This window comes from Manihot esculenta, chromosome 11, assembly GCF_001659605.2.
Source record: "Manihot esculenta cultivar AM560-2 chromosome 11, M.esculenta_v8, whole genome shotgun sequence".
NCBI lineage: Eukaryota > Viridiplantae > Streptophyta > Magnoliopsida > Malpighiales > Euphorbiaceae > Manihot > Manihot esculenta.
Window position 1 is genome coordinate 285,301 of NC_035171.2, and position 27,256 is coordinate 312,556.

Sequence of the window (27,256 nt, forward strand, 5' to 3'; positions counted from 1 at the left end):
CCAAATTGTTGGATCTCTTCAATATTTGGCAATTACGCGTCCTGATGTTTCTTTTGCAGTGAATCGGCTGTCACAGTTTATGCATGCACCGACGCAAACTCATCTTCAAGCACTGAAACGTGTTTTGCGATATCTCAAAGGAACCATACATTATGGCTTATTTCTCAATCGAAATTCCACTCATACTCTGTCTGCCTTCTCTGATTCTGATTGGGGTGGTGCCCTTGATAATGGGAGGTCTACAACTGCTTATGTTCTATATCTTGGTTCTAATATTATCTCTTGGAAATCTAGTCGGCAAAAGACTGTCTCACGATCTTCTACAGAGGCTGAGTACAAAGCCTTAGCCAATGCTGCAGCAGAGGTATTTTGGGTTCAAAGTTTATTACAAGATTTGGGAGCACCAATATCACAACCACCAGTCCTTCATTGTGATAATCTTGGTGCGACTTACTTCTGCGCCAATCCAATTTATCATACTAGGATGAAGCATCTTGCACTGGATTACCATTTTGTTCGCGAGAAAATTAATGCTGGACAGTTAAGGGTTCTTCACATAAGTTCAAAAGATCAAGTTGCTGATGTGCTTACAAAGGCTTTGGGAAGAACTCAGTTTTGTTACTTTAGAACCAAGATTGGAGTCTCCAATGGCGCCTCAATCTTGCGGGGGAGTATTAAGGATAAAGACTAACTATAACAGTTTTATTTATTTTTAAGTATTTGAGTTATAGTTGTATACTTATCTTGTATTTAGTTAGTTGTAGATATTAAGGATAAAGACTAACTATAACAGTTTTATCTATTTTTAGTATTTGAGTTATAGCTGTATACTTATTTTTAGTATTTGAGTTATAGCTGTATACTTATTTTTAGTATTTGAGTTAGAGCTGTATACTTATATTGTATTTAGTTAGAGACATTATATAAGCTTCTGTAATACGTTCAGTAAATAATACAAAAACCCTTTTCTCTATAATTAGCAGTCAACGAATTCTAAAGCTGCTTCTTCCAATTCCTCTGAACAACTAAATAAATAGATAACAATAGAAATACTTTCAAAAACTCCCACCTATTCATAAATTAATTATTCACCGCAACTACAACTGTTGAACATGTTAGAATATTGATTACACCGATATCTATATAGAACTCACCATAATTAATAATTATATTATAAAATTTATACTATCTTATCCCCAACCGCATAATTAAGCATAACGTTCTATAGGAGGAATGAGCAAAAGAGAGGGGGGGGGGGGATCATAAACAGGGTATTATGGCCAAGATGATTGAACATCTTACAACAAGATTCCACTGCAGAAAGGACAAAAGGAACAAAGATAAAGGTGAAAATAGTATGCAAGACAACAAAAGAAACAATGTACATGAACATTCTAGATGATGAATTAGATATGGTTATGAACTTTTGCAATAATTGTGAGGGGGCTGCATTGTGCTCTAGGCAGTAGGCAATGGCTGTTTTCCGTTTGATAAGTTTGTTAATCTCTACGTAATGCTTATATTGATTCATATATCGGTTACCACGGTAGCAGTTATTATCTCTTTGGCATGGAATCTGAACCTTTTCAGAGTGAAGTTTACCTGTCCACCCTCTCTTTAACCCCTTCCACCCATTCCAATGCTTTAGTAAGGAACTGAAAAATTTGAAGTAACAAGGCAGGCGAAACTTCACTGTGTATGCTAAACGTGAGGGATGACGAATGACGAATGACGAACCCAAGCACTGTCCTCCCGATTGGCCATCAACAGAAACGACATAAAAGTAGTAGGCTTTATATATATATATATAAATAAATATATTTCTACGTTGAACTGTAAGCAAGCAGAAGCAGAGATAAACGCTTCACATTTTTGCATCTTATAGTATGACACGTGGAGGTTTCCTTTGCCATCCGAAGGTTTTGAAGAGGAAAATTTTCGCTCCGAATATTTGTCAGAATATTCTACCAAGTCTTTCAACCTCAAGAAAGTCTTCTAATTCTTGGTTGGATATCCCTGAAAGACTGGAGGAGAAAAGGAGAATTCATGTAAAACCAGAGATAATTATACATCCGATATATAAAAGTAAAAATTCAATGCTGATTATGCATTTATTATTTACAATTTCAGGAAATTAGAACACATATTTAATAGCAAGCCAGCCTGCGTGATATTGCAGCGGAAAAGATGCCAAATTCCTCGCGGCCACCGCCACCTCCTTCATCGAATCCCATTTTCCTCTGTTGATAACTGCGGCATCTCCAATAAACCAGGAGACTCTCTCTCTTTTAAAAGGGAAACGAAGAGCAAGAATAAGCTGCAATAAGCTCCATTCACATTAGGTCAGCTGTAATCCATTTCCTTTTTTCTTACCCTGCGATTTTCATATCTTTGATTTTCTGTTCTGCCCGTCCCTTCAGTCTGTAATCAAGAGAAATTATTATTATTATTATTATTTCTTTTCCTTGTAATTTTTGTTATAAAATTGATTTTCCTCGCCGAGAGTTTCATTTTCCTTTGAAAATATCGCACGCACGTAGTAGAGGGCATAAAAGTACTCTGGTGTGCTGGTTTTATTTGTGCTCGTAATTTTAGCGGTTCGAGCCTTCCATTTGTGTGTCTCCATGTCCGGTACTTTCCGGTAATCGCGTTAGTTAATTCATTTTTCCAATTATACCCTTCGTTCTTCTAGAAGCTCTTAAACTGCGTTTTCCTTCCACATTTTAGACACCCTGTTTGTATGTGCTTGACTAGACTCGGGAGGATTAGGAAGGTCAGGTAAGAGTAAACTGGAGAACAGCGATTCCTTCCAGGGATGCATTTCCTTTCCTCGCGTGGTTAAAGTTAAACTGTGCTTTGATTTCTTTATCATATTTTTGAGCTTCTCAACTGCGGCAATCGATTATTGACTTCATAATTAGCTATCAATCACCGTCATAAGAAGAAACAAGGAGGCATGGTTGAAGATTAATATATTCAACTTGTTTTATTTGTAGGGACTCAGTTCGGTGAAAGTAGACCTTTTGGCTCCAAAATAAAAAGGAAATTTCTTGGTCGGTGCAGTGTTGTTATTCGGGCTGTCAAAGGAGGAAGCTTGACAGCCCGATTGTCTTGGACCCTTTAAAGTAAGGTAAGAATAAGAATCCCATTGAATTACCAACTCCCTAACTTTGCATGTTTCCTCGTTTGCATTAGATTTGGTCACGTTGTTTTTTTTTTAATCAAATCCAAACCATTCTTTTCTTTGATTCTTCTTTTTTTTATATCATTGTTGGTCTATTCTTCGAAATTGTTCGACTTCGATTTGCTCCAATTTTCTGCAGGTAATTGTCTCTCCTTCCATATTTGGTTATCTGGGTTGTGGTCAGATTCGGTTTCCGCCTCTGTACTTTATTCCACGTGAAATCCTATATGATTGCCTTCATGTTCTTATGAGAGATCTTTTCTTCTATTTCCTCAATGGGTTCCTTGTCTGGAATCCTGCAAAGACCGATAGTTGCAGCTGCTGCCGTTGCCTTGGCTTCTGTTTCTACTGACCTATCAGATAAATTCCCATCTCTTAAATCATTAAATACCGATTCCGCCCTAGAACAATCACATTCTAAATTATCTAATTCAGTGCAAGAACCAAACTTTTCATGGGTTTCTCATATATCGGTTTCTAAGCTGACCGACTTGTCCTTTGTCACTAAAATTCGTGTACCTATACCAAACGCTAACTTTCCAGTTGCTAATTCAATTCAGAAATTTGTCCCCTGTACATTAGCTTCTTCTTCTCCTCTTCTTCTTAATTCATATCAGTCTGCAGAGTTGGTAAAAGTGATAGAGATATACTATTAACCATGCAAATGTAATAGTATAGTTTTTATGTTTTTCTATTGACAATTATATCTATGTATTTAATTAGATTTTTGCATTAAATAAATTGGTTTTCAGCATATGATCAATAATTGTGATTAGTACATTTTGTATGTATCTAATTGGACCAAATAGAGAATGGATGTTTATACTGGCTATTAAACATATTCTCTAGGACATTAGAAATATAGTTTATGTTCTTAATCTTGATTTAATTTAATATGAGCAAGCATTTGTTATCTTGTGCTTTGATTAATTAAAGGGTGAGTTTCATTATTGGAATAATATTCTCGGTGGATTGGGCAAAGATAATTTGTGTTTGTGAAATATTAATTAATGATGGAATCCATGTCTCGATTTAGAGATTGATGATGCACTTTAAGTATGCTTATAAGGTTTCATTGTGTAAACCCTGCAGGTGGATTTTGAATCCGACACATGAAATAAGTTGAGCGACAATCTTAAAGTTGTATTGTTATTTAAATAAATTGTCAGTGAGTTATTTAAATAACAGCATCAGTAATCTTAACATGGAGAACATAATATTATTATGTTGTGGAATTGTAAAATAAATAAGGAGTTCAATCATGAATTTTTAGTGGTATAATTCTTGATTAATTATAATAAGAATATGTTGGTCCTACATAGGTTCTTATTGTAATTAGTAGCCTAATTTATTTTATTCCTGCGGTCCCTGTAGTACCCTAGTTGTTTGGAATAATAGGGTTTTTATTTAAATAATAAATGGATTATTTTATTTAAGTAATTGATAATTATTTTAATAAAATAATTTATTATTTATTTATTTATATTAAATGTTATTTTCCTATGGAAAATACGTTTTGAAGAATATAAATAAGAAAAACCCTAAGTTGAAAAGACGCTGGCGTTATTCTTTTCTGCCCACTCAGAAAAACTTTCTAGAGAGATAGCTAGGGTTACTGCAGAAGATCGTGGGTGACTCCAAGATCTTAGGAACAAAGACCGGTGAGCGATTCTGCGCTTCAAGAGGTCAGTTAATATTTATGTTTTTAGTTTCCCTTGATATGTGTTTCGGATCTGGGTTGTTTCCGCTTAATACCCGCTCCCATCAATTGGTATCAGAGCCTTTCGAAACCATACAGGGTGGCTAAATTCATTTTGCCATTAATATCATGTTGTTCGTTTGATGTTTTCTGGCGATTGAAACATGATTGTTGTTGTTTTATATACTGGTTTTAATTTAAATCGTTTTTGATTAAAAATCTGGAAAAACGAATTGTTGTGATTAAATATTAAATAAAAAAAAGGGAAACAGAATGAACAGTAGAGAACAGAAGGTGAGTTGGCATGAAACCGGAGTCTCGTCGTCGGCAGGCGGTGCGTAAGGCCTCAAACCTTCGCTAGCTCGTCGCCGGTAGACTGGTTTGACGTCCGGAACTTGAAAACGGCAGCAAAGAATACCAATCGGTTTTCTGGCTTGGATCGCTGGCGAGCTTCTAGGTGCTGGAGTGGATGGGCGGTGGTCGCAAAGCCGCTTGAGTCCTGGTCCGGCGCGGTTGAAGCTCTTCAGACGGCGGCCATGGAGTTTGAAGGGAAGTGGCGGCGGCGGCTAGGGTTTCTTCGTGAAGAAGAAGCTGCTGCCTGCCGAATTTCTGTTTTGGTGCTTTTTTTTTTTTATAATTTTTTTAAAAGACCCATATATATTTTTATTCACTTTGAAGTCCAAAATGTGTAATTTTATTTGCAAAATGGTCCCATTATTTTTATTATTTTTGCAAAATTTACTTTATAATGAATTTTAATTAAATTTTTTTTTTAATTAAAGTTTTAATTATATTAAAATTAATTTGTGGGTGTTAATTATTACTTTTTAGTTGTGATTATTTGCATTTCTTCCCCATCGGAAGATGTCATGTTTTAATATAATTACTGAGCTAGTCTAATTTGTCTATATTAATTTAATTCTCCATCTGAATAAATTAATTGGGGACATGAATTAGATATAATTTTTTCCCACATATTAATATTTATTTAAGAAGCATGTTATCTCCCATCGAGTAGTATGTGCTGGTCTTATCTTATTATAATATGCATAACATGTGTTTGGTTGAATTCTCCCATCGAGGTTACTATTCATGAATGTTTAGATATGCATATGTGAATTTTGATATCATTGTTGTCAATGTGCAATTTTTGGTTTAAATTCATTTTTTTTTTTATTATTGATATGCTGTTTTTTTTTGTTGTTTAATGCATAATCTTACAATAGAAATGGCATCATTCAGTCCCCTTGCCAACATCCTTACCCAAAACAAACTTGAGGGTTCAAACTATGTTGACTGGAAAAGAAATTTGGACATTTTACTTACTGCTGAGGAGTACAAGTTTGTGCTAAATGAAGAGTGTCCTGAAAAACCCGGTGAGGGTGCCTCTGAGGAGGACACCAAGGCTTACCAGAAATGGGTTAAAGCTGATGAGATGGCGCGATGTTACATTTTGGCTTCTATGTCAAATGTTTTGCAGCATCAGCATCAGAAGATGGACACAGCTTATGATATGCTAGCAAATCTCAAGGAGATGTTTGGAGACCAAACTAGTGCGGCCAAGCAAAATGCACTGAGGGAGATTCTTACTTCCAAAATGGAAGAGGGAACCCCTGTTAGAACTCATGTCTTGAAGATGATGAGTCTTCTGAATGACATGGAGGTTCTAGGTGCTGTGGTTGACCAGACTACACAGATAGAAATGGTCTTGAACACACTGCCCGCCAGTTTTCAGCAGTTTCGTCTGAACTATAACATGAATAAGATGGATTTTACTCTGTCTAAATTGCTGAATGAGCTGGTAGCTGCTGAGACTATCATTAAGCAAGGAGCTCAACCTGTTGTGCTTAATGTTGAGCGAGGTTCTTCTTCTGCCCAGAAAAAGGGTAAGAAGAAGAAAAATGTTCACAAGGCTAAGCCCAATGCAAATGGTGCTGTGAAAAAGCCTAAGGGCAAGTGTTTTCACTGCAAGCAACCTGGTCACTGGAAGGCACAATGTCCAACTTGGTTAGCCAAGAAGAAGCAAGGTATATCTTTTTTCTATATGCTGATAGTTGAAACTTGTTTAGCGGTGTTGACTACACTCCAATGGTGTGTAGATTCTGGAGCCACTAATCATGTCTGCAATTCATTGCAGGGGTTTCAGGTAACTCGTCAGCTAAGTGAAGGAGATGTAAGCATTTTTCTGGGAGATGGCACAGAAGTTGCAGTTCTAGCTATAGGAAATGTTTCTTTGAATTTTGAGAATAAAAGAACATTGGTTTTGAAGGATGTTTTATATGTACCTTCTATTAGAAGGAATTTGATTTCTGTTTCTAGTTTGAGCAAGAATGGATATTCGGTTTGTTTCAATGAATTTTATGATGATTCAGTCGTTATTAAATTTCGAAAACAAATGATATGTTCTGGCTCAATGATTGATGATCTTTTTATTCTCAAAGTTTCACCTGAACTGCAAATTCCTAATTCTGAAATTAATAACTTTGATGTCATTGTTTCATTGAAAAGAAAACGTCCTATTGATTTTAGTCATACCTATTTGTGGCATTTAAGGCTTGGTCATATTAATTTAGATAGGATTTCTAGGTTGGTCAAGGATGGACCATTGAGTTCATTGAAAGTAGAGGCACTACCAACCTGTGAATCTTGTTTAGAAGGTAAAATGACTAAGAGGCCTTTTCCTATAAAGGGTAATAGAACTAGTGATGTGCTTGAATTGATTCATTCTGATTTGTGTGGTCCAATGAGTGTCCAAGCTAGGGGTGGTTTTGAGTATTTTGTGACTTTCACAGATGATTACTCAAGATATGGGTATATTTACCTGTTGCGCCGTAAGTCTGAATGCTTTGAGAAATTCAAAGAATTCAAGGCAGTAACGGAGAAACAACATGGAAAATATATCAAGTCATTGCGGTCTGACCGTGGTGGCGAATACCTCTCTAGGGAATTCATTGCTTATTTAACAGAACAAGGAATTACCTCACAGTTCTCTGCACCTGGTATGCCACAACAGAATGGTGTAGCAGAAAGGAGAAATAGGACACTTATGGAAATGGTTAGATCAATGATGAGTTATTCAGATTTGCCTATTTCGTTTTGGGGATATGCAATAGAAACAGCAGCATATATTTTGAATTTGGTTCCATCTAAGTCAGTACCTAAAACTCCTACAGAACTGTGGACTGGGCGAAAGCCTAGTCTAAGACATGTTCGGATGTGGGGTTGCCCAGCCCATGTGCTGAAAGGGAAAGCAGATAAATTGGATTCAAAAACAGACTTATGCTTCTTTATTGGATATCCTAGAGGAACGAAAGGTGGTCTATTTTATAGTTCTCAAGATAAAAAGGTCATTGTTAGCACTAATGCACATTATCTTGAGGAAGACTATATTAGAAACCATATTCCCAAAAGTCAGTTAGCCTTGTATGAATTGAGAGGAGAGAATATACCAACTAGAACTTTTCCATTTAAAAACCAACCTGATCCATCCATGGTCGGAGCTGACATTCCATTACCTCAACGTAGTGGGAGACATGTTAGTGGACCAGTAGATCGACCTCTGCATGAACATTCAGCACCCAACATTTCACTACAGCCCGAAAGTAGTGGGAGTTATGTTGGAACTGAAATTGCAGATGTTGATCCAACTTTACATGAGCAAGAACATGTTGGAGCTATTGACATTTCATTGCCTGTGGGTGATGAAGGACATGTTGACACTCTAGAACATGACCAGGATGTAGTACCACCAGTCATTGACTTGCTGGCCTTACAGCCACAGCAAGATCAAGGTGAGATTGCACAAAATGTAGTACTTCGTCGTAGTGGGAGAATTAGACGACCGCCGATTCGATATACACTTTTGGGAGAAGCATTTGACAGAATCCCTGAAGAAGTGAATATCGAACCAGCATGTTACGATGAAGCACTACAAGATAAAGATGCTGATAAGTGGCTTGTAGCTATGAAATCTGAGATGGAGTCTATGTACTCTAATCAAGTCTGGGAACTTGTAGAACCACCCAAAGGGGTTAAACCCATTGGATGCAAGTGGATCTATAAGAAAAAGAGGGGTATAGACGGTAAAGTGCAAACTTATAAGGCAAGGCTTGTTGCAAAAGGGTTTACTCAAAAAGAAGGGATCGATTATGAGGAAACTTTTTCGCCAGTTGTCATGCTAAAGTCTATTAGAACTCTTCTATCCATTGCTGCTCATTTTGATTATGAGATTTGGCAAATGGATGTCAAGACAGCTTTCCTAAATGGGAGTCTTGATGAATGCATCTATATGAAGCAACCAGAGGGTTTCATAACAAGTGGACAAGAAAATTTGCTATGCAAATTGAATAAGTCCATATATGGGCTTAAACAAGCATCTAGGTCATGGAACACTTGTTTTGACCAGTCGATCAAAACTTTTGGTTTCGATCAGTGTCATGATGAGTCTTGTGTGTATAAGAAATGGAATGGTAATAAAGTTGTTTTTCTGGTACTATATGTGGATGATATTCTGCTTATAGGGAATTGTGTTGGTATGTTGACTTCTGTCAAAGATTGGTTATCCCAGCGTTTTGATATGAAGGATTTGGGAGAAGCTGCTCATATTCTTGGGATCAAGCTCATGCGAGATCGCAAGAAAAGAATGATTGGTTTATCTCAAGCACTTTATATTGATACTATTCTTGCTCGTTTCAGCATGCAAGATTCCAAGAAGGGATTTCTTCCCTTCAGACATGGAATCACTCTATCTAAGGATCAGTGTCCTAAGACACCTGATGAGATAGAGAACATGAAGGCAGTTCCTTATGCTTCAGCAGTTGGAAGCCTCATGTATGCAATGCTGTGTACTAGACCTGATATCTGTTTTGCAGTTGGCATGGTTAGCAGATTTCAGTCTAATCCTGGGCGAGAACATTGGACTGCAGTCAAACATATAATCAAGTACTTAAAAAGAACCAGGGATTATATGTTAGTCTTTCAGTCAGAGGATCTTATACCCATTGGATATACAGATTCAGATTTTCAGTCTGATAGGGACTCTCGAAAGTCTACCTCAGGAAATGTTTTTGTCTTAGGAGGTGGAGCCATAATTTGGAGGAGTATTAAGCAAACTTGTGTTGCTGATTCCACCATGGAAGCTGAGTATGTAGCAGCCTCTGAGGCTGCTAAGGAGGCTGTATGGCTTAGAAACTTCCTTATGGATCTAGGTGTGGTTTCTTCAGTGCAATCGCCTATTACACTTTATTGTGATAATAGCGGGGCAGTTGCAAACTCGAAAGAACCACGGAGCCATAAAAGGGCAAAACACATTGAGCGAAAGTATCATTTGATACGTGACATAGTTCAAAGGGGTGATGTGGTAGTGACAAAGATCGCATCGGAAAACAACTTGGCTGATCCTTTTACAAAGAGCTTACCAGCAAAGACTTTTGACAGTCATGTAGAAGGAATGGGAGTTAGAATAATTGATGCATGGTTATGAGTCTAAGTGGGAGATTGATAGAGATATACTATTAACCATGCAAATGTAATAGTATAGTTTTTATGTTTTTCTATTGACAATTATATCTATGTATTTAATTAGATTTTTGCATTAAATAAATTGGTTTTCAGCATATGATCAATAATTGTGATTAGTACATTTTGTATGTATCTAATTGGACCAAATAGAGAATGGATGTTTATACTGGCTATTAAACATATTCTCTAGGACATTAGAAATATAGTTTATGTTCTTAATCTTGATTTAATTTAATATGAGCAAGCATTTGTTATCTTGTGCTTTGATTCATTAAAGGGTGAGTTTCATTATTGGAATAATATTCTCGGTGGATTGGGCAAAGATAATTTGTGTTTGTGAAATATTAATTAATGATGGAATCCATGTCTCGATTTAGAGATTGATGATGCACTTTAAGTATGCTTATAAGGTTTCATTGTGTAAACCCTGCAGGTGGATTTTGAATCCGACACATGAAATAAGTTGAGCGACAATCTTAAAGTTGTATTGTTATTTAAATAAATTGTCAGTGAGTTATTTAAATAACAGCATCAGTAATCTTAACATGGAGAACATAATATTATTATGTTGTGGAATTGTAAAATAAATAAGGAGTTCAATCATGAATTTTTAGTGGTATAATTCTTGATTAATTATAATAAGAATATGTTGGTCCTACATAGGTTCTTATTGTAATTAGTGGCCTAATTTATTTTATTCCTGCGGTCCCTGTAGTACCCTAGTTGTTTGGAATAATAGGGTTTTTATTTAAATAATAAATGGATTATTTTATTTAAGTAATTGATAATTATTTTAATAAAATAATTTATTATTTATTTATTTATATTAAATGTTATTTTCCTATGGAAAATACGTTTTGAAGAATATAAATAAGAAAAACCCTAAGTTGAAAAGACGCTGGCGTTATTCTTTTCTGCCCACTCAGAAAAACTTTCTAGAGAGATAGCTAGGGTTACTGCAGAAGATCGTGGGTGACTCCAAGATCTTAGGAACAAAGACCGGTGAGCGATTCTGCGCTTCAAGAGGTCAGTTAATATTTATGTTTTTAGTTTCCCTTGATATGTGTTTCGGATCTGGGTTGTTTCCGCTTAATACCCGCTCCCATCAAAAAGGACCGAAACCGACTGCACTTACAAATACTATACCTACTTCCACTCTTGATGTACTGTACAGATGGCATTTGCCAGAGCCAGATGCTATTGATGTTTCTGGATCTTCTGATTGCTCGTTGGCAAAGTCTAGGACAGTCGTGGTTTTGTTAGGGTGGTTAGGATCAAAGCAAAAGCATCTGAAGAAGTACGCGGACTGGTATACTTCAAGGGGATTTCATGCCATTACTTTCACATTTCCGATGGCTGAGATTCTTAGTTACCGAGTTGATGGGAAAGCTGAACAAGATATAGACTTGCTTGTGAACCATCTGGCTGATTGGCTAGAGGAGGAGCATGGAAAGAGCCTGATTTTCCATACTTTCAGCAATACAGGATGGTTAACGTAAGATTTTTTTTTTCTTACACATTTTATGCATAGAAGCATGCTACTATTTTGTTCTCTCTGTTCTTGTAAAACTACTTACTTGACTTGTATAGTTTAATGTGTCTTGTTGCAGATATGGAGTTATACTGGAGAAGTTACAGAATCAGGATCCTTACTTAATGGGAAGGATCAAGGGTTGTATTGTCGATTCTGCACCTGTTGCTGCTGCTGACCCCCAGGTAAATGCGATGTGTAATTTGTGTTGTCACAGTGCAGGCCTTTTAACTTATTCTTTTTCCTTTCTCATCCTTTTGAACAGCTGGCGCATGTTTCACTGTGTTTAGACATGAAATACTAGTTTTAGCATATGGGTAATGCCGGTGAATTTACTTCTCTTGGCACCAGTTTTGCGTTATGCCTTGCTTTGTGTTTAGCTTCATATTTATTACTTATTTATCATGTTGTTGATTTCTACAATACTCTTCTATTTGATGCTCATTTTGCTTTTGGTGCTATCTTGTGTTGCTTTTGGAGAGTTGAAAATGTACCTTTTGGTTGGTTATACCACTGCATCAAGTTTTAAGTTATTTGTCTATTATAACTGCGCATCTTCTACACTTTGGTTGGGGGTCTAGGGATACACCGGGTGCGTAGACTTTATGGTATCATTTTCCTTATTCTTTTGTAATCATTTTGATGGATACTTGGAGCTTCGTGTTTAAAAGCATTTTTGTTTTTGTGGAGCATGCTGGATTATAATCATTCAAGTCTTGATTTTGATTATCTGAGATCCGATGCAGGGAAAAAAGGGGTAGAGTATGTGTGAGTGAGCTCTCTCCAAATGACCTATCCCTTTTGCCTTTATCCTTTTTTCCTTTTGTTCTCTAGTGACGTGTAACCGCCACCCTGCTACAGTACCACATGTCGTTATCATGCAGAGCCGTATATATGGATGTACTATCCCTTTTTCTATTGTCTGGTGGCTATTTAATTCCCTCTGATGTTTGAGTTGACATGATCCTGGATGTATAGGGGTTTGTTCCCCCACTGACCCATCAAGTCATTTGAGCTGGATTCCTCTCCATTGGGCCTGTGAGTTTCTGTATGTCCTTCACGTAGGTCAGCTCAGGCATTCTCAATATAGCTTCTACCTTCTCCGGGTTTGGCTCTATGCCCTTTCCGTTGACCATATAGCCTAGAAATTTTCCCCCTCTGATAAAGAAGACACATTTTGCTGGGTTTAATCTCATCTTGTACTGCTGTAGTACTCCGAATACCTCTTATAAGTCGGCTACATGTTGCTGGAAGGTTCGACTTTTTACCACCATATCATCAACATAGACTTCCACATTCCTTCCTATCTGGTCCTTAAAGATCTTATTCATCAACTGTTGATATGTTGCCCCGACGTTTTTCAGTTCGAAAGACATAGTCCTGTAACAATACGTTTCATCTTCAGTAATGAGGGAGGTCTTTTCTTCGTTTGACATGTCTATGGGATCTGGTGATATCCTGATATTGTATCTAGGGACGATAAATAATCAAAATTGGTCATGGAATCGACAATTTTATTAATATCAAGAAGGGGATAACAATCTTTTGGACATGTTTGATTTAAGTCGGTAAAGTGTATACACATTCTATAGTTCCCATTAACCTTTTTTACTAGTACAGGGTTGGCTAACTATTGTAGGTACATGACTTCCCTAATAAATTTGACGTCCTCCAGCTTTTGCACTTCTTCCCTTGTAGTCTGCTGCTTCTCCTTTCCAAACACCATTTTCTTCTGCTTTACCAGTTTGGCTCCAGGGAGGATATTTAATTTGTAAGTCATCACCCCGGGATCAATCCTTGGCATGTCTGAGGGCCTCTAGGCAAAGCTCGAGGCATGTCCTCTGATTAGAGCCATTGCTGTCTCTTTCTGGTCTTTTTCGAGGCCTGCATTGATACTGAAGACGTTGTCGCCTTTTTCCTCGGACAGTGGGGAAAGTCTCCAGCTTATCAATCGGTTCAGTCTTGGCCTCCTTCTTCCCATCTCGGATCTCCATGACTTTTGGGTTTATTTTTTCTGGCTGGGCGTTTGGCTCTTCTACTATAGCCAAATATAACTATTGTAGGTACATGACTTCCCTAATAAATTTGACGTCCTCCAGCTTTTGCACTTCTTCCCTTGTAGTCTGCTGCTTCTCCTTTCCAAACACCATTTTCTTCTGCTTTACCAGTTTGGCTCCAGGGAGGATATTTAATTTGTAAGTCATCACCCCGGGATCAATCCTTGGCATGTCTGAGGGCCTCTAGGCAAAGCTCGAGGCATGTCCTCTGATTAGAGCCATTGCTGTCTCTTTCTGGTCTTTTTCGAGGCCTGCATTGATACTGAAGACGTTGTCGCCTTTTTCCTCGGACAGTGGGGAAAGTCTCCAGCTTATCAACCGGTTCAGTCTTGGCCTCCTTCTTCCCATCTCGGATCTCCATGACTTTTGGGTTTATTTTTTCTGGCTGGGCGTTTGGCTCTTCTACTATAGCCAAATATACATCTTGGACTTCCTCCTGTCTTTCTCGCACTACCCCTGATTCTGTTGAGAACTTCATGGTCAAGTGTCGAATGCTAGTTACTGCCTCGAAGTTGTACGGTATCGGCTTTCTCAAAATAGCATTATAATTCAGAGGCAGTTTTACCACGAGGAACACTACATAGTGAGTGTAGGATAGAGGTGGTTCTCTCAGAGTGAGGGCTACTTTTACTTTACCTTCCACTGCCATGGGGTCCCTCCTATTCCCTTAACTGGGGCTTGATCTCTGACCAGTAATTTCTCTGGCATATTCATCTGTTGGAAGACCCGGTAGGGTAGTAGATTTACCTTACTCCTATCATCCACTAGGATTTTTCGAACCCGGAAGTTGTGAATGATGGCCTCTATGACTAGGGCATCATCATGAGGCATTTGGACTCCATAGGCGTCTTTCGGAGAGAAGGAGATGGTCACTGGAGAGTGCTCTATTATCTGCATAATTTCGGCACTGCTCCCTTCCCCATTCTTGCTTCTCTTCTTTCCCTTTCTGCTGCTCATACGACCTTCAGTTCCTCCCACGTTCATGTTGATCGTCCCGTTAGAGCCATCATTCACTGGTTTTCCTATCTGTCTAACGGGTCTCTCTGCCGCCGTGTTCTGTTGGGGTCTCTGCCCTCCCGACTTTTTTACAAAGCTCTTGAGGTGCTCTCTCTTGATGAGACTTTCTATCTCATTTATCAATTGGTAGCAATCATTAGTGTCATGACCATGAGTCCGATAGTATTGATAGTATTTGTTTGGATCTCTTCTTCTCGCATCGGCCTTCATGGGCTTGGGCCATTGTATAAAGTCTTTGTTTTGGACAGCCACGAGCACTTCAGCCCTGGACACATTCAAAGGAGTGATTACCTCAGGGATCCGAGGTTGGTATGGTCTCTGTTCCTTCCTTTTCCACTGGTGCATGTTCAATGCCTCTGGCCCCTGGTACTGCCTCCGCTCCTGCCTTTCAGGTCATTTGTCTTCCACGGCCTTTCTCTTATCTCCTGTTTCCCAAGCGAATCTACTAGTGGTTAAGGCGTCATTTTGTCTTATCTACTTCTCTGCCCTTTTCATCAACTCTGCTAGAGTAGTGGGTGACTTTCTACACAATAAGCCGAAAAATCCCGGGGAGGTGGTCCCTTTCTGCATGGCTTCCACTGTTCTGGCCTCATCGAGCTTGGGGATCTGCAAAGCCTCCGAGTTAAACCTGGCTACGTACTCCTTCAGGGACTCATTTCTCCTTTGCCTGACTGTCTTTAGGTAGCTGATTTTTTCCTCCGCCGGGACCCCGACAATGAATCTACTAATAAATACGCTGGCTAAGTCCATGAAGCTTTTAATGCTTCCTGCTTTTAGGCTATTAAACCATGCCCGGGCTGGGCCGGTGAGGGTGGTAGGGAAGACCTTGCACATCAGGGCGTGCAACTCCATGAATGTCTTGTGGTTCAAGATATGCTTCCGAGTGTTTCCCGTGCCGTTGTATGTGGCCATTGACGACATCTTGAACTTTTTAGAAATAGTTTCTTGTTGCACCTATTTCACGAATGGGGATGAGGTCGGTAGTAGGGGAGTGTTGTTTTCTCGTGCCCCCAGTTCTGCCAAGAGCTGCTCCTTCATCCTCTCCAGTTTCTAGCCTACATCTGTCTCTTCTCTTCTCGGCTGCTTTTTCAGGCAGTAGTTTCACTCTAACTCTTCACTTTCTGATCTTCCTACTAGCTCAGAAGAATAGCTTTCGATTTCGTCATTCTCGATAAGCTCCCTTACCATTCGGCCCCTGTTCTGGCCACAGGCTCTTTTCTCCTACTGGCCTCTCCATCTCATTCACCACTCACCTGTCCTCCTGCTGCTTTGTTGAGAGATTTTGTGGTTTAGGGTAGGTTGAGATTCGTTAACATTGAATCCTTTGACTACGGGCGGTACATTCAATGGGATACTGAGTCCCCTCTACTGCAACATTTGCCCTAACCAATATGCAGTATTTTGGAGTTGAATAGCCATGTTTTGTAGCTCTTGGTCAGACAGAGTGGTTCTAGGCACGGTCCCTACCGAGCTCAGCAAGGGATTGAACAATATGGATAGCTGGTTCAATGGGGCTGTGGGGCTGAAAAATGAAAACTCTGGACCTTCCTGAGTAGAAATCAAGTCATTTGGGGTGTTTTCAGTGTGGTTTTCACCGTGGTTGGCCACGTGGATCTCAATGGGTATAATGAAGATGAGAACTACGAAAAGATCTTCTTTCGTTCCCACAGACGGCACCAATTGATGATCTGAGATCCAATGCAGGGAAAAAGGGGTAGGGTATGTGTGAGTGAGCTCTCCCTGAATGACCTATCCCTTCTGCCTTTATTCTCTTTTCCTTTTGTCTTCTAATGACGTTTAACCGCCACCCTGTTACAGTACCACATGTCGTTATTGTGCAGAGCCATACATATGACGTACTACCCCTTTTTCCATCGTCAAGCGGCTATTTAATTCCCTTCAGTGCCTGAGTTGACATGATTCCGGATGTACAGGAGTTGGTTCTCCCACTGATCCATCAAGTCATTTAAACTGGATCCCTCTCCATTGGGCCTGGATCCTGCTCTGCCCGGCCGGCCCGAGCGTGGCCTGGGCTGCGTGCTAGAAAACAGACCTTAGCAATTTGAGTTTTGATGGGATTACGGTCTGGCCTTCCTACTTGGGCTCAACTGCGGTCCGGATATCAGAGGCGTAGCGGTCATTAAATTCCATTTGTATAAGCCTTGGATTTTAGTTTCATCCAAGTGCACCTCCATCACAACTATACATAGTTCACATCTTTTATGGTTTGGGGGCCATCGTGACGATTTTTCCATTTGAACTATGATAATATGACACTGGCCTGATAACTGCCCTTCGGTGGTGTCTTTCCCTCACATATTTTCAGCATTATATTGCGTGGATCTTTCTAGTATCTACTAGTGATCAGTTTGGTTTTTTCCTGCTAACATCATGTCTTCCAATGCATTTGGTGATTGCAACTGATCTTTTCTTTGCGGATATTTTCTGTAAATACCTTTCTTTTGCCATTTTGGAGACTTGGGAGTTCTAACTTCCTATGATGCTTGTGCGTGGACCTTTCTAGCATCTACCAGTGATCATTTTGTTTTCTCCTGTTAACATCATGTCTTCCAACGCGTGTTGATTGCATCTGATCTTTTCTTTGTGGACGTTTGCTGTAAGCACCTTTCTTTTTCCATTTTGGAGACTTGGGAGTTTTAACTTGATATGATGATTGATTTCATTTATTTAGGTCTGGGCTTCGGGTTTCTCTGCAGCTTTTCTAAAAAAGAATAGTGTTGCTGCCAAAGTAAATATGAGCTCAAATGAGTCAAATATGGAGGTATTAGTTGGCAGCAAAACGTTGGTAGAACCTAAACCTGCAGCTACTGAAGCAGCTTTATTAGTAATTTTGGAGAAGATCTTTGAGGTGATTTTGAATCTTCCTACTGTGAACAGGTAAGAAATGAATCTGAATGGGATATTGTAGAGTACAAATAAATAATGATGTTATTGAAAGTATCCTCATAAACAGAGACTCATGATATTTTTTTAATTATCGATTCACAGGAGGCTCTCTGATGTGCTAAGCTTACTATCTTCAGGGCAACCTAGCTGTCCACAGCTATACATTTATAGCTCTGCAGATAGAGTCATCCCTGCAGTGTCTGTGGAATCGTTTATAGAGGATCAGCGAAGAGCTGGGCATGAGGTCAGGGCTTGCAACTTTGTGTTCACGCCACATGTTGATCATTTCAGAAATGATCCAAAATTGTACAGCACTCAGCTTAGCCAATTTTTGGATGAAAATGTGCTTGCTTGTTGTAAACGTGCTTAATTGAAGCCACGGGGGCAAAACCCTTCATTCTTTCTTCTTCTTCTTCTTCTTCTTCTTCTTTCAATTAGATCATAGAAATCAATTCATGGGCGCAAAGGTTGATGAATGCAACAGGAGGAAAAATAACTGTATTTATTGATCTTATTTTTTGCTATTATTTTTGATGTGTTTGGGGCAATTGAAATTGGAATATACCCTTTAGAGAATAGCTTGTGACTGGATGGTGGGCCATGTCTCACTGACTTGTTAATTGTAATTTTTGTTTACATCAGTGAAGTTATTTAACATCATATTGATCGTATTGCTTGGGTACAGGCGGGGTGAGCATTCGGTCGGTTCGGTTTAAAATCAAACTGAATCAAATAAATTGAAAATCGAAATTTTAGTATTTATAAAAATCGAATCGAATCGATTTTGGTCAGAAACCGAATCGAATCGAATCGGTCTGATTTAGTTCGATTCGATTTAATTTGATCGATTTCGATTTTTAATAATTTTTTTAATTTTTTTACACTTTATTTTTAATATTTTACAATTTAATTAAAATATTTTAATTTTAATATGATTTAATTTCTCTATATTATTAAAAAAATATATTATTATCACTAATCAGTTCGGTTTGATTTTTTCAATTTTTTTTATTAAAATTGAATCGAATCGAAATAATCAAAATTTTAAAATTAAAAATCGAATCAAATCGAAATGTATAAAAAATCAAATCAAATTTTTAAATCGATTTGATTTGATCAACTTTTTCAGTTTGAACTTAATACTGCTAAACCCTAGGTAATAAATCAATTTTTCACCCATTCACTTTTAGTTCTAGACTAAATTAGATGGATATTAGTGTGGCGTAACCTATAAAAATTATAATATTATTTTAATTAAAAAATAACTTATTAAATAATATTTTTATATTTTTTAATAAATATTACTCGACAAGATAAAAAATAAGCTCTACCTTGATAAGGGGTTTTTAATTATCTCTTTAAAAAGGGTTTTCTTCTTTCGGATAAAGGCTTCCTCTTTTTATTCAATTTTTTCTTTCTTTTCTCTTCTCCATTTATTTATTTTTTAATACCTCCTATCATTGAAATCTTATTTCCTTTGATCTAATTTGAACATCGAAATATCTCTACCAAAAGTATTTTTAATAGACCTCTAATCTCATTTTTTCCATTTTAAATTTTTATTCCTACATCGATCATTGCTTAAGCTGTACGAGAAATTTTCTTTCATCAATATAGTATAATGGTACCAATACATCTCAAAAGCTAAAACATTGTACGACCATTGTTCAATCATGGGATGAATGTACGATGTCTTGCCTAACAGTTTACAAATGAAACATCCTGATGTTCATCTAGCAAAAGCTTGTACCTTTGTTAACACAAAACTGTCAGGTGGTTTTATATTGGATGAGACTACATGTCTGGCTGGGGCATCTTCGTACCAGGTTTTCTTGGTTGACGGTTCGGCTGCATACCGGATGAGCCATGCTTTTCAATAAATTTTAAGGCACTGTCCATCATATACCCTGACAGCCCTAATCTCACTACTCCAACCGCTGAAAATGCCCAACAGGAGCCTACATTTTGATTGAGAGTTAGAAATTATTCAGTCATCTCAAGTATCTGAAATTTTCATTCGTAAGATCCGCAAACTGATTGAGACCAAGTCTGTAGATCTGCCTGCCTCAAAGTTAAAAGAATCTATGCTATAAGATCTACATTTACCCCGAGTCCTTGACTATTTTGTAATCCATATCCTTCTCTTTAACGTCCTTGTATATGTGTCCAAAACGAGACATCTATTGCTCATGCCTCCTCCTATAAACAGAAGCCCAAACTCCTAGTACCAAACTAATGCGCAGATACTGCTTCATGAACTCAATCCACGGTGAGCATAAAATCTTAGGCCCCTGCCAATAGTGGTGCAAAAAACACGCATTGAGCCAGACATACAAACTCCAGCCCCCCAATATGATTTAAGTAGTGAATCTGTGATTACTCTTTCATAATTTACTTCAGGCCTATATGCCCTTGAAAATGTTGGGACTAGCATATAATGTCATTCAGGCCTATATACCGCTGAAAATGTTCGGACTTGGTTCATTTTGGTATCAGTTTTGCTAAGCCACTCTAAATGCAAATTGAAGTTTGTATTACTGCTATGCTAGCACATGGCATTCGCTTTAGGCTCAGTTCTTCGGCATTCCGAGTCTCTTTCATTCATGGGGATGGGGAGCACAAATGAATCACCTAGTTTTAGTCTCAAAACGAAGCAGCTTCCACGTTGAATATTGCATTGACATGATAATGATCTCCCTCAGCTAAAATAAATGTCATCATATTCCATTAGTTTTTCTTTTAAATCAACAAGAAGAGATTTTCTTTCAATTCCACAAGTTTTGAAACATAGAGCAAAGAACGAGTCTGAGAAGCCCTGAAAAATAAAATGCAAGCCTTGTTCATTGTACTATATCAAGCCAAACTCAGACAAATGAAGGAATTGATGCAACAAACAAATAACTAAATTGTAACCTGTTCTTTGTTTATCGTAATAGTTTAGCTTCCAAACCCAAAACTGTGGAACTATTTTAGATGGTTACATGCAACCATTGACGAGTGACAAAACAAGATGTAAAGGATAGGCGATGCATCATCAAGGTTTCTGTCCTAGGAGTGCCGGCCTATAGAATACATGGCTTTGTGCTATCTCAATGCGATCTCTTGGGTCATTCATAGTTTCATCCCTTAATACTTGAAGAATGGCCTGTACTGAAAACTCCCTGGGCATTTGAATAAACGAACAAAATTAGATTGCAGTCTGCTCCTAACGTAGCATATGAATTCAGAAAAATGGTGACCATAAAAATACAGTAGGTTCACACATATTGCCTCAGATCAAGTTCCCATCTAACTTCTGCATTTACAGTGTGCATGTGTTGGTGGATAGGTGAATTTGTAAATGAGATTTATGAATAATTTTATCTAGAATGAGTCAAAAAATACCTTGCGATGAGTATTCTATATAGCATCTTTAATATGGGGCAAAGTGCAACTGGAGCTACAGGCTTGTTTTCTTCAGGATGCAGGACACTTAAGCAGGATTCACTTAGCAGTTCATAAAATGCTTTCACTGCAGAGACACCCTGGAAAGCAAAATTTCAGCCCAACATTCTAGATGAGTCAGGTAAGAGGTAAAACAGAACAAAATGAAAACCCATGTCGTCATCAATGGTAGATGGTCAGGCAACTAGAACTATGGCCTCAATCAAACTTCAGGCAACCAGAACTAGAGCCAAAATAAAAACAGACCCCTTTTAAGTTCAAGAGCATCAATCATTTATTTATCACCATGTCTATGAGTAACAATAACCAATACCTGAATCATCCCCTTGCCCTTAATGCTATCGCCCATTTCAAGGTTCAACTCTCCTTTGGCTAGCTGCTGACCATACCATGCATTACGCCCTTTCAACAAGGTTACGTAAGTGTCAGCCAACAGGGGACCGGCAAGTTTCTCAGGTTCTTCTGCCAACAAATGTGTGATAAATATCATCTCTGATGTACAGTGTGCAAAGTACACTGATTTACTGGTTGCACTCTCATTTGTAAGAGCTGCCATCATTCCTGTAGAAGCATGACTGAAAGTTAAAAACACAGATTAAAGATTTGAAACTGTCACTCAACATTCTGCTAACCTAATGAAAAATTTCCTTTAATATATTAAAGAACTAATAGCAACAAAACTGTAGTCACATTACAATATCACACAGCAAAAAATTTAACTCTTAGTCATGATGCAGTCATTAACTTCTCTCTAGTGCCAAAAGATCCATTGTTCTTCTCACTTGACAACTCAATTATAAAAGATTTGTCCAAACACAAGCCACTATTAACAATTACATCTGTAACAAATTAAATCAATTGCATAGAAGAGATAATATCACTTCTCATATTGATAAGTTCTATACAATTTCTGATATGCATCCTATTAGGTTTAAAGCCTAACCAAAAGACTAACACACTTTCCAACATGCAGCTTCTTGGTAATGGATGTTGCATTCCTTTAGGAGCCTACAGAATCTGAAAGCAGTTTATGAGTCAGAGTGGAATCAACTCAAATATTATAGCAACCTCATCTAGATCCAACCTACATTTTCAGTCTGTCATGCTGTAAAGAGCTCAACCATTGCTTATAAGGTGTGAATGACATGAGCATTATGATCTATGAAATCCAAACTTAAGGAATGAAGAAACTGAAGCTTACCAGCTCCGATGGCATAGACATTTTTTAGACCACCCATGACTTCATGAGTAACAAGGTCACCATTATCCCATACTATAAAATGAGGCTGCCTTAAAAACTTTGCCAAAGGTTTCCTCCATTTTTCTGCTCCACATATTCGAGCATTAGCATATTCCTTATTGTAAATCTCTGATGCAATGTTAGGTCCTCCAAGGTAAAGGATGTTCTCCATTGGAACTCCAGCTGCAAAGCACAACATATTCAATTATTATGCATGCAACATTGATATTAAAGAAAAAGGAAAATCACACAATTTGCAAGAGAAAAAAGATCTACGAAATGTAATTTTACTTGCTCTGTTGATCATTTGAGTGGGGGTTATTATGCGAGGCTCCGGCTCCAACTCAGCCTCTACGCCCTTTGCCAAAGAGATAATAACTGGTACCGTGATCCTCTCCTTCCAATACCTACTAATTTCCTCAAACACCTCGCGCGTTTCAGTTGATGGCAACCCATTAATGACAATATCAGCATCCCACACAGCCTCCTGCAAATTGGTCACAACCTTCAAAGGGCAAAGAGGGGTATCTATCATATTCAAGCAAAAGCCATCTTTCAAAATCTCATCAGCATGTAAAGTCCTATCACCTAATCTTGCCTCAACATACTTCAAGTATGCACAGCGCCTAATCAATCTCCTTAATACATCTTCCCTGGAATTGATCACTTCAAACAGGTGCTCAGATGTGGCCCTATCAACTGATCTGCCAGGCCTTCTCCATATCCTAATTAGAACCTTATCCCTTAGATGGCCATAACTATCTTGCAATAAGGCAGTAAATACACTCCCCCAGGCACCTGCACCAATTCCAACAATCCTCAAGGGATCACCTTCTGCTTTGCCTATGAGATGTCGAAGCTCATCCAGCTTCTCTTCTAAAGCACCATTTGAGGTCTGATTCTGAATTGACCCATTGGAGTACACATTGAGAGTCGATGGTTCAGTCTTCTCAATCATTCTGTCCTGCCAAATACTGCCTTCAATAAGAAATCGCTATAAAGTATGGGCAGCAACAATACCAAAGCACAAAAAGCTTTCTGGAAATATACCCTAAGCTCCACACAGAATATTCAATACGATAAACTCGAAACCGATCAATTTCTTTGGACTTTGAAAAAGCCGAATTTCAATTTATACATATGCTTTATTCCTGGAGCAAGTCTTAAGAGCCTAGATCTGCAAATCAGCAGTCAAATATAGCAATAGACCATAGACCCAGAAGTGTAGAACATGGATTCTTAAAGAATTTTACAACACGGGTTTTTCATGGTACTTTATCGAATCAGCATCTGTCCACAACCCAAGTATGAAATTACAAAGAAACCAAAGATCACAATTTTGGAAAAGCGGTGCACAGCCTCGGTCATCTAACCCCACAAAAGGCAGTCAACAAAAAAGAGACTGGTGACACAGAGAGAAAGGAAAGCGAAACTCTACTGTCGGCTTCTCAACGCGGTGACACCAATTCTGGATTTTTGTTTGCTTCTATGTCTGAAAGCGAGAAAAATCACGCATCCTCATGAAAAACAAAATAGGTATTTTGAGATGGAATACAAAGAAGGAATGCGTGTTTGGCCTGGTTTTCTTGCAGGAAGTAACCAAGAAGAAGAAGATGGCGGCGTTTGCATCGAAGAGCGTAGAAGCTCTTGCGTTGCCTGAGAGCCCACAGGACAGCTGATGCTGATGTGCTCTTACGATGAGCTTTGGTTTATCTGATGTTGCCACCTGGCAAAAATCATTAGCGCAATACGCTGTCGTCAGGGCCTCCCTAAACACGACAAATCGTAGTATGAATAGAAATGCTCCCCCCTTTTCTTTTCGGAAAATAAATAACATGGAAATTGTCCGCTGAAACGGAAGGATCAGATCATATCCTATTGAGAACCTCGGAAGTAAAATAAAGCAATGAAAGATAAAGGATCAAAATTTTTAAACACTGTAATTTGATGAATTGAAAAGGTAACATTTTTCATGATTACCTTAACGACCTTTACTTTTATTCTTACCTCCACAGTGTTAATGGGCCAGGTTGAATTGGGCGACGCTTCCTGCGGTTCTGTAGTTCTTTGGGGCAAATATGGGTTGTCGATTAATGCCGCTTCCCACAAAGAGATGACGGTATTTAGCTCGGGCTTTTTGTAAAATCAGGTTTAAAAAATATATATTTTTTAAATTCTGATTCGCAAAAAAATTTTTTTCGATTTATAAGTACGATAGACTCTACCGCATTTATAAAGTACGATAATAGAAAAAAATAAAATTTTTTTAAAATAAAAAATTATACCGCACATGTAAAGTGCCGAAAATTTTTTTTTTTTGAATAAAAACTTCTACCGCGGTAGAATTTTCTAATTAATTTTTCTCTCTCCCCCAAATTAAAATGAGGGGTTTCAATTTCTGTAGTATTATCGGATTGTAACGTGCGGTAATACTATAATTTATTTTTTAAATATATATTATATTATATTATATTATATTATATTTATTTATTTTTATATTAAATATATATAATTATAAAAATTATATTAATATTAATTATTTTAATATAATTAAATTTTAATATTATAATGATTATATATAATTTATTTTAATAATTAAAATTATATATAAATATAACATCATTAAAAATTATAAAAAATTATATATAAATAATTAAAAATTATAGAATATAAAAAAATAAAATAATATAATATAAAAAATAATGCTAATGATATTTCAAATATATTTTTGTGCCACATAGACGTCTTTTTATTTCATGTGAATATCGAGTTTTATATGATTGGCGGTCACCGCTTGTACCTTCATTTTCAGTAACAGCAAGATTAATATTAAAATTAAAAACTATCGTCTTATATTACAGTGTACTATAATAATAAATAGATATCATTTTATATAATTTTGATGTTATATTTATATATAATTTTAATTATTAAAATAAATTATATATAATTATTATAATATTAAAATTTAATTATATTAAAATAATTAATATTAGTATAATTTTTATAATTATATATATTTAATATAAAATTAAATAAATTAATATAATATAATATATATTTAAAAAATAAAGTACAAGTGCGGTAATACAACAGAAATCGAATCATTTTAATTTGCGGAAAAACACTTGTAAAGTGCTGTCAAATTTTTTATTTTAAAAAAAAATTTTCCACACTTTGAAGGTAAAATTTTTCATATTAAAAAAATTTTATTTTTCTTTATTGTCGCACGTTATAAGTGCGATAGACGCTACCGCAAGTAATAAGTGCCGTAAAACACTTACTTACTCTGATTTGAAAATTTTTTTTCTGTACATCTGGGTTTAAGAAATATATATGTTTTTAAATTTGATTTTGCAAAAAGCCCATTTAGCTCGATCTAATCTCTCTGGTAACAGCCTCATTTTGATCTGATCCCATAGGTTTATTTTTATGGGTTGCAGGGAAACCGACCTATACACTATTGAACGAAGGTACTTGATTTTTAGTTATTTTTCCTCCTTCAAAGTTTTCTCGTCTCTGGAGATCAAATGGTAGGTGTGAATTCTTCAGTCCAATTGATCCTAAGATATTATCTCTATGAATCTGTGATGCCATTGTAGTTGTACTTGATCGTTGCTCTTCTTCTCCTGTTGGGCATAAAATATTTATGTATTTTTATCAGATTGTCGTTAGAACCAAGATTATAGCTGGTCTTTAGTTGCAGTGCTTCTTATTTCATGATTGTTATATTTTTTATTAATTACTATTTGATGAGTCCTTCAACTTCTTATCCTATACTGAACAGACGAATTTGATTATATTTGGTAATTGATTGTTTATTAGAGACCCAAATTCATCCTCGAGGAAAACAAACAATTTGTGCTGGAAAATGACATGAGAACAATGATGTTTGGGAGGAAAACAACAAGACAAAGACTTTTAAAAAGAAAGATTGAGGTTGATCCCAAAAAAAAAAAAAGAAAGAAAGAATGAGGTTTGAAATCATACGACGTATGAGAATTGAGATTAATACCTAATATAAAAACTAGGGAACAAAAATGATTTTAAAGGCTAAGAGATGCATGGGTTACAAATTACTTGTGATGGTTTCCGAAAGCTGAATTGAATCAATGTCTACATGATTAGTGCAACTATGAAACTGACTTCCAATGAGAGAATTTCCAAGCTTCCTTTATATCTTGTATGTGTTTACAGTTCTTGATCCCTATTGGCTATCGTCAACCAAGGTAATCTTATTTCTTATTTTCCCAAAGCAACGAAAACAGGATACTCCTTGTTTTACTAATTGAACTTACCTGCATGAGCCTATTTTGTCATTCAATTCCAATTACTCAGAGTGGATTACGGTGGCAATTCAAGACAGAATCTAACGGAATGGTTTTGCTTTTAGCTCATGTCATTGGACCTGCATTCTGCATGCATCCCGACCTGGATGTCCTGATCAATACAATTGGCCCAAGTCTGATCCTGGACACGCATTAACTATCTATAAAGAAGTGGGGTAGTCAGGAAGGTTTACACCTACTTAAAACTGTTCGTTGGAAGTTGTACTTCTGAACAAGCTGTAATTTGCTTACTTCCTGATGTGCTCCTCCTTATTGTTAACAAATTGATTCTTTTGAAGTTATAATTTGATATTTTTGTAGGTTATATT

At 37.2% G+C, this 27,256-nt stretch overlaps 2 protein-coding genes across 8 annotated transcripts; one reads left to right on the forward strand and one right to left on the reverse strand.

Moving 5' to 3' along the window:
• Positions 1 to 1,893: 1,893 nt before the first annotated feature.
• LOC110626059 (transmembrane protein 53) lies at positions 1,894 to 27,229 on the forward strand. 5 transcript variants are annotated; one of them, XR_006352630.1, is made up of 7 exons: positions 1,894 to 3,130; positions 3,324 to 3,819; positions 11,516 to 11,898; positions 12,014 to 12,119; positions 24,629 to 24,718; positions 26,043 to 26,132; positions 26,993 to 27,229. XR_006352630.1 is itself a non-coding variant. In XM_043962103.1 (7 exons), exons 2-6 carry the CDS (start codon positions 3,460 to 3,462, stop codon positions 26,064 to 26,066), a joined length of 963 nt encoding a protein of 320 aa, XP_043818038.1. In that variant the 5' UTR covers positions 1,895 to 3,130; positions 3,324 to 3,459; the 3' UTR covers positions 26,067 to 26,072; positions 26,993 to 27,229. The 5 variants fall into 5 exon arrangements, 4 of the variants coding, with proteins under 4 accessions (XP_043818038.1, XP_043818037.1, XP_043818035.1 ...); XM_043962103.1 differs by having other exon boundaries at positions 1,895 to 3,130; positions 26,043 to 26,072; XM_043962102.1 differs by lacking the exons at positions 24,629 to 24,718; positions 26,043 to 26,132; positions 26,993 to 27,229 and adding exons at positions 17,701 to 17,906; positions 18,018 to 18,583 and having other exon boundaries at positions 1,898 to 2,048; positions 2,131 to 3,130.
• LOC110625734 (probable glycerol-3-phosphate dehydrogenase [NAD(+)] 1, cytosolic) lies at positions 19,505 to 24,460 on the reverse strand. Of its 3 annotated transcripts, none has more exons than XR_006352629.1 (6): positions 22,891 to 24,460; positions 22,561 to 22,782; positions 21,673 to 21,920; positions 21,300 to 21,439; positions 20,829 to 21,076; positions 19,505 to 20,730 (listed from the first exon to the last, which is right to left on the reverse strand). XR_006352629.1 is itself a non-coding variant. In XM_021771361.2 (6 exons), the coding sequence occupies exons 2-6, from the start codon at positions 23,555 to 23,557 to the stop codon at positions 20,950 to 20,952; spliced, it is 1,404 nt and encodes a 467-aa protein (XP_021627053.1). In that variant the 5' UTR covers position 23,558; positions 23,650 to 24,460; the 3' UTR covers positions 20,732 to 20,949. The 3 variants fall into 3 exon arrangements, 2 of the variants coding, with proteins under 2 accessions (XP_021627053.1, XP_043818034.1); XM_021771361.2 differs by lacking the exon at positions 19,505 to 20,730 and having other exon boundaries at positions 20,732 to 21,076; positions 22,891 to 23,558; positions 23,650 to 24,460; XM_043962099.1 differs by lacking the exon at positions 19,505 to 20,730 and having other exon boundaries at positions 20,732 to 21,076; positions 22,891 to 23,563; positions 23,650 to 24,460.
• Positions 27,230 to 27,256: the final 27 nt, after the last annotated feature.

Coding starts and splice junctions, on each gene's coding strand:
- LOC110626059 (XM_043962102.1), top strand. CDS start 3,460: ATGGGTTCCTTGTCTGGAATCCTGCAAAGACCGATAGTTGCAGCTGCT. Junction 3,820..11,515: donor AGTCTGCAGAGTTGGTAAAA/GTGATAGAGATA, acceptor TCCCATCAAAAA/GGACCGAAACCGACTGCACT. Junction 12,120..17,700: donor TTGCTGCTGCTGACCCCCAG/GTAAATGCGATG, acceptor TCATTTATTTAG/GTCTGGGCTTCGGGTTTCTC.
- LOC110625734 (XM_021771361.2), bottom strand. CDS start 23,557: ATGATTGAGAAGACTGAACCATCGACTCTCAATGTGTACTCCAATGGG. Junction 21,921..22,560: donor TGTCTATGCCATCGGAGCTG/GTAAGCTTCAGT, acceptor ATGCTTCTACAG/GAATGATGGCAGCTCTTACA. Junction 21,440..21,672: donor AGGGCAAGGGGATGATTCAG/GTATTGGTTATT, acceptor TTTGCTTTCCAG/GGTGTCTCTGCAGTGAAAGC.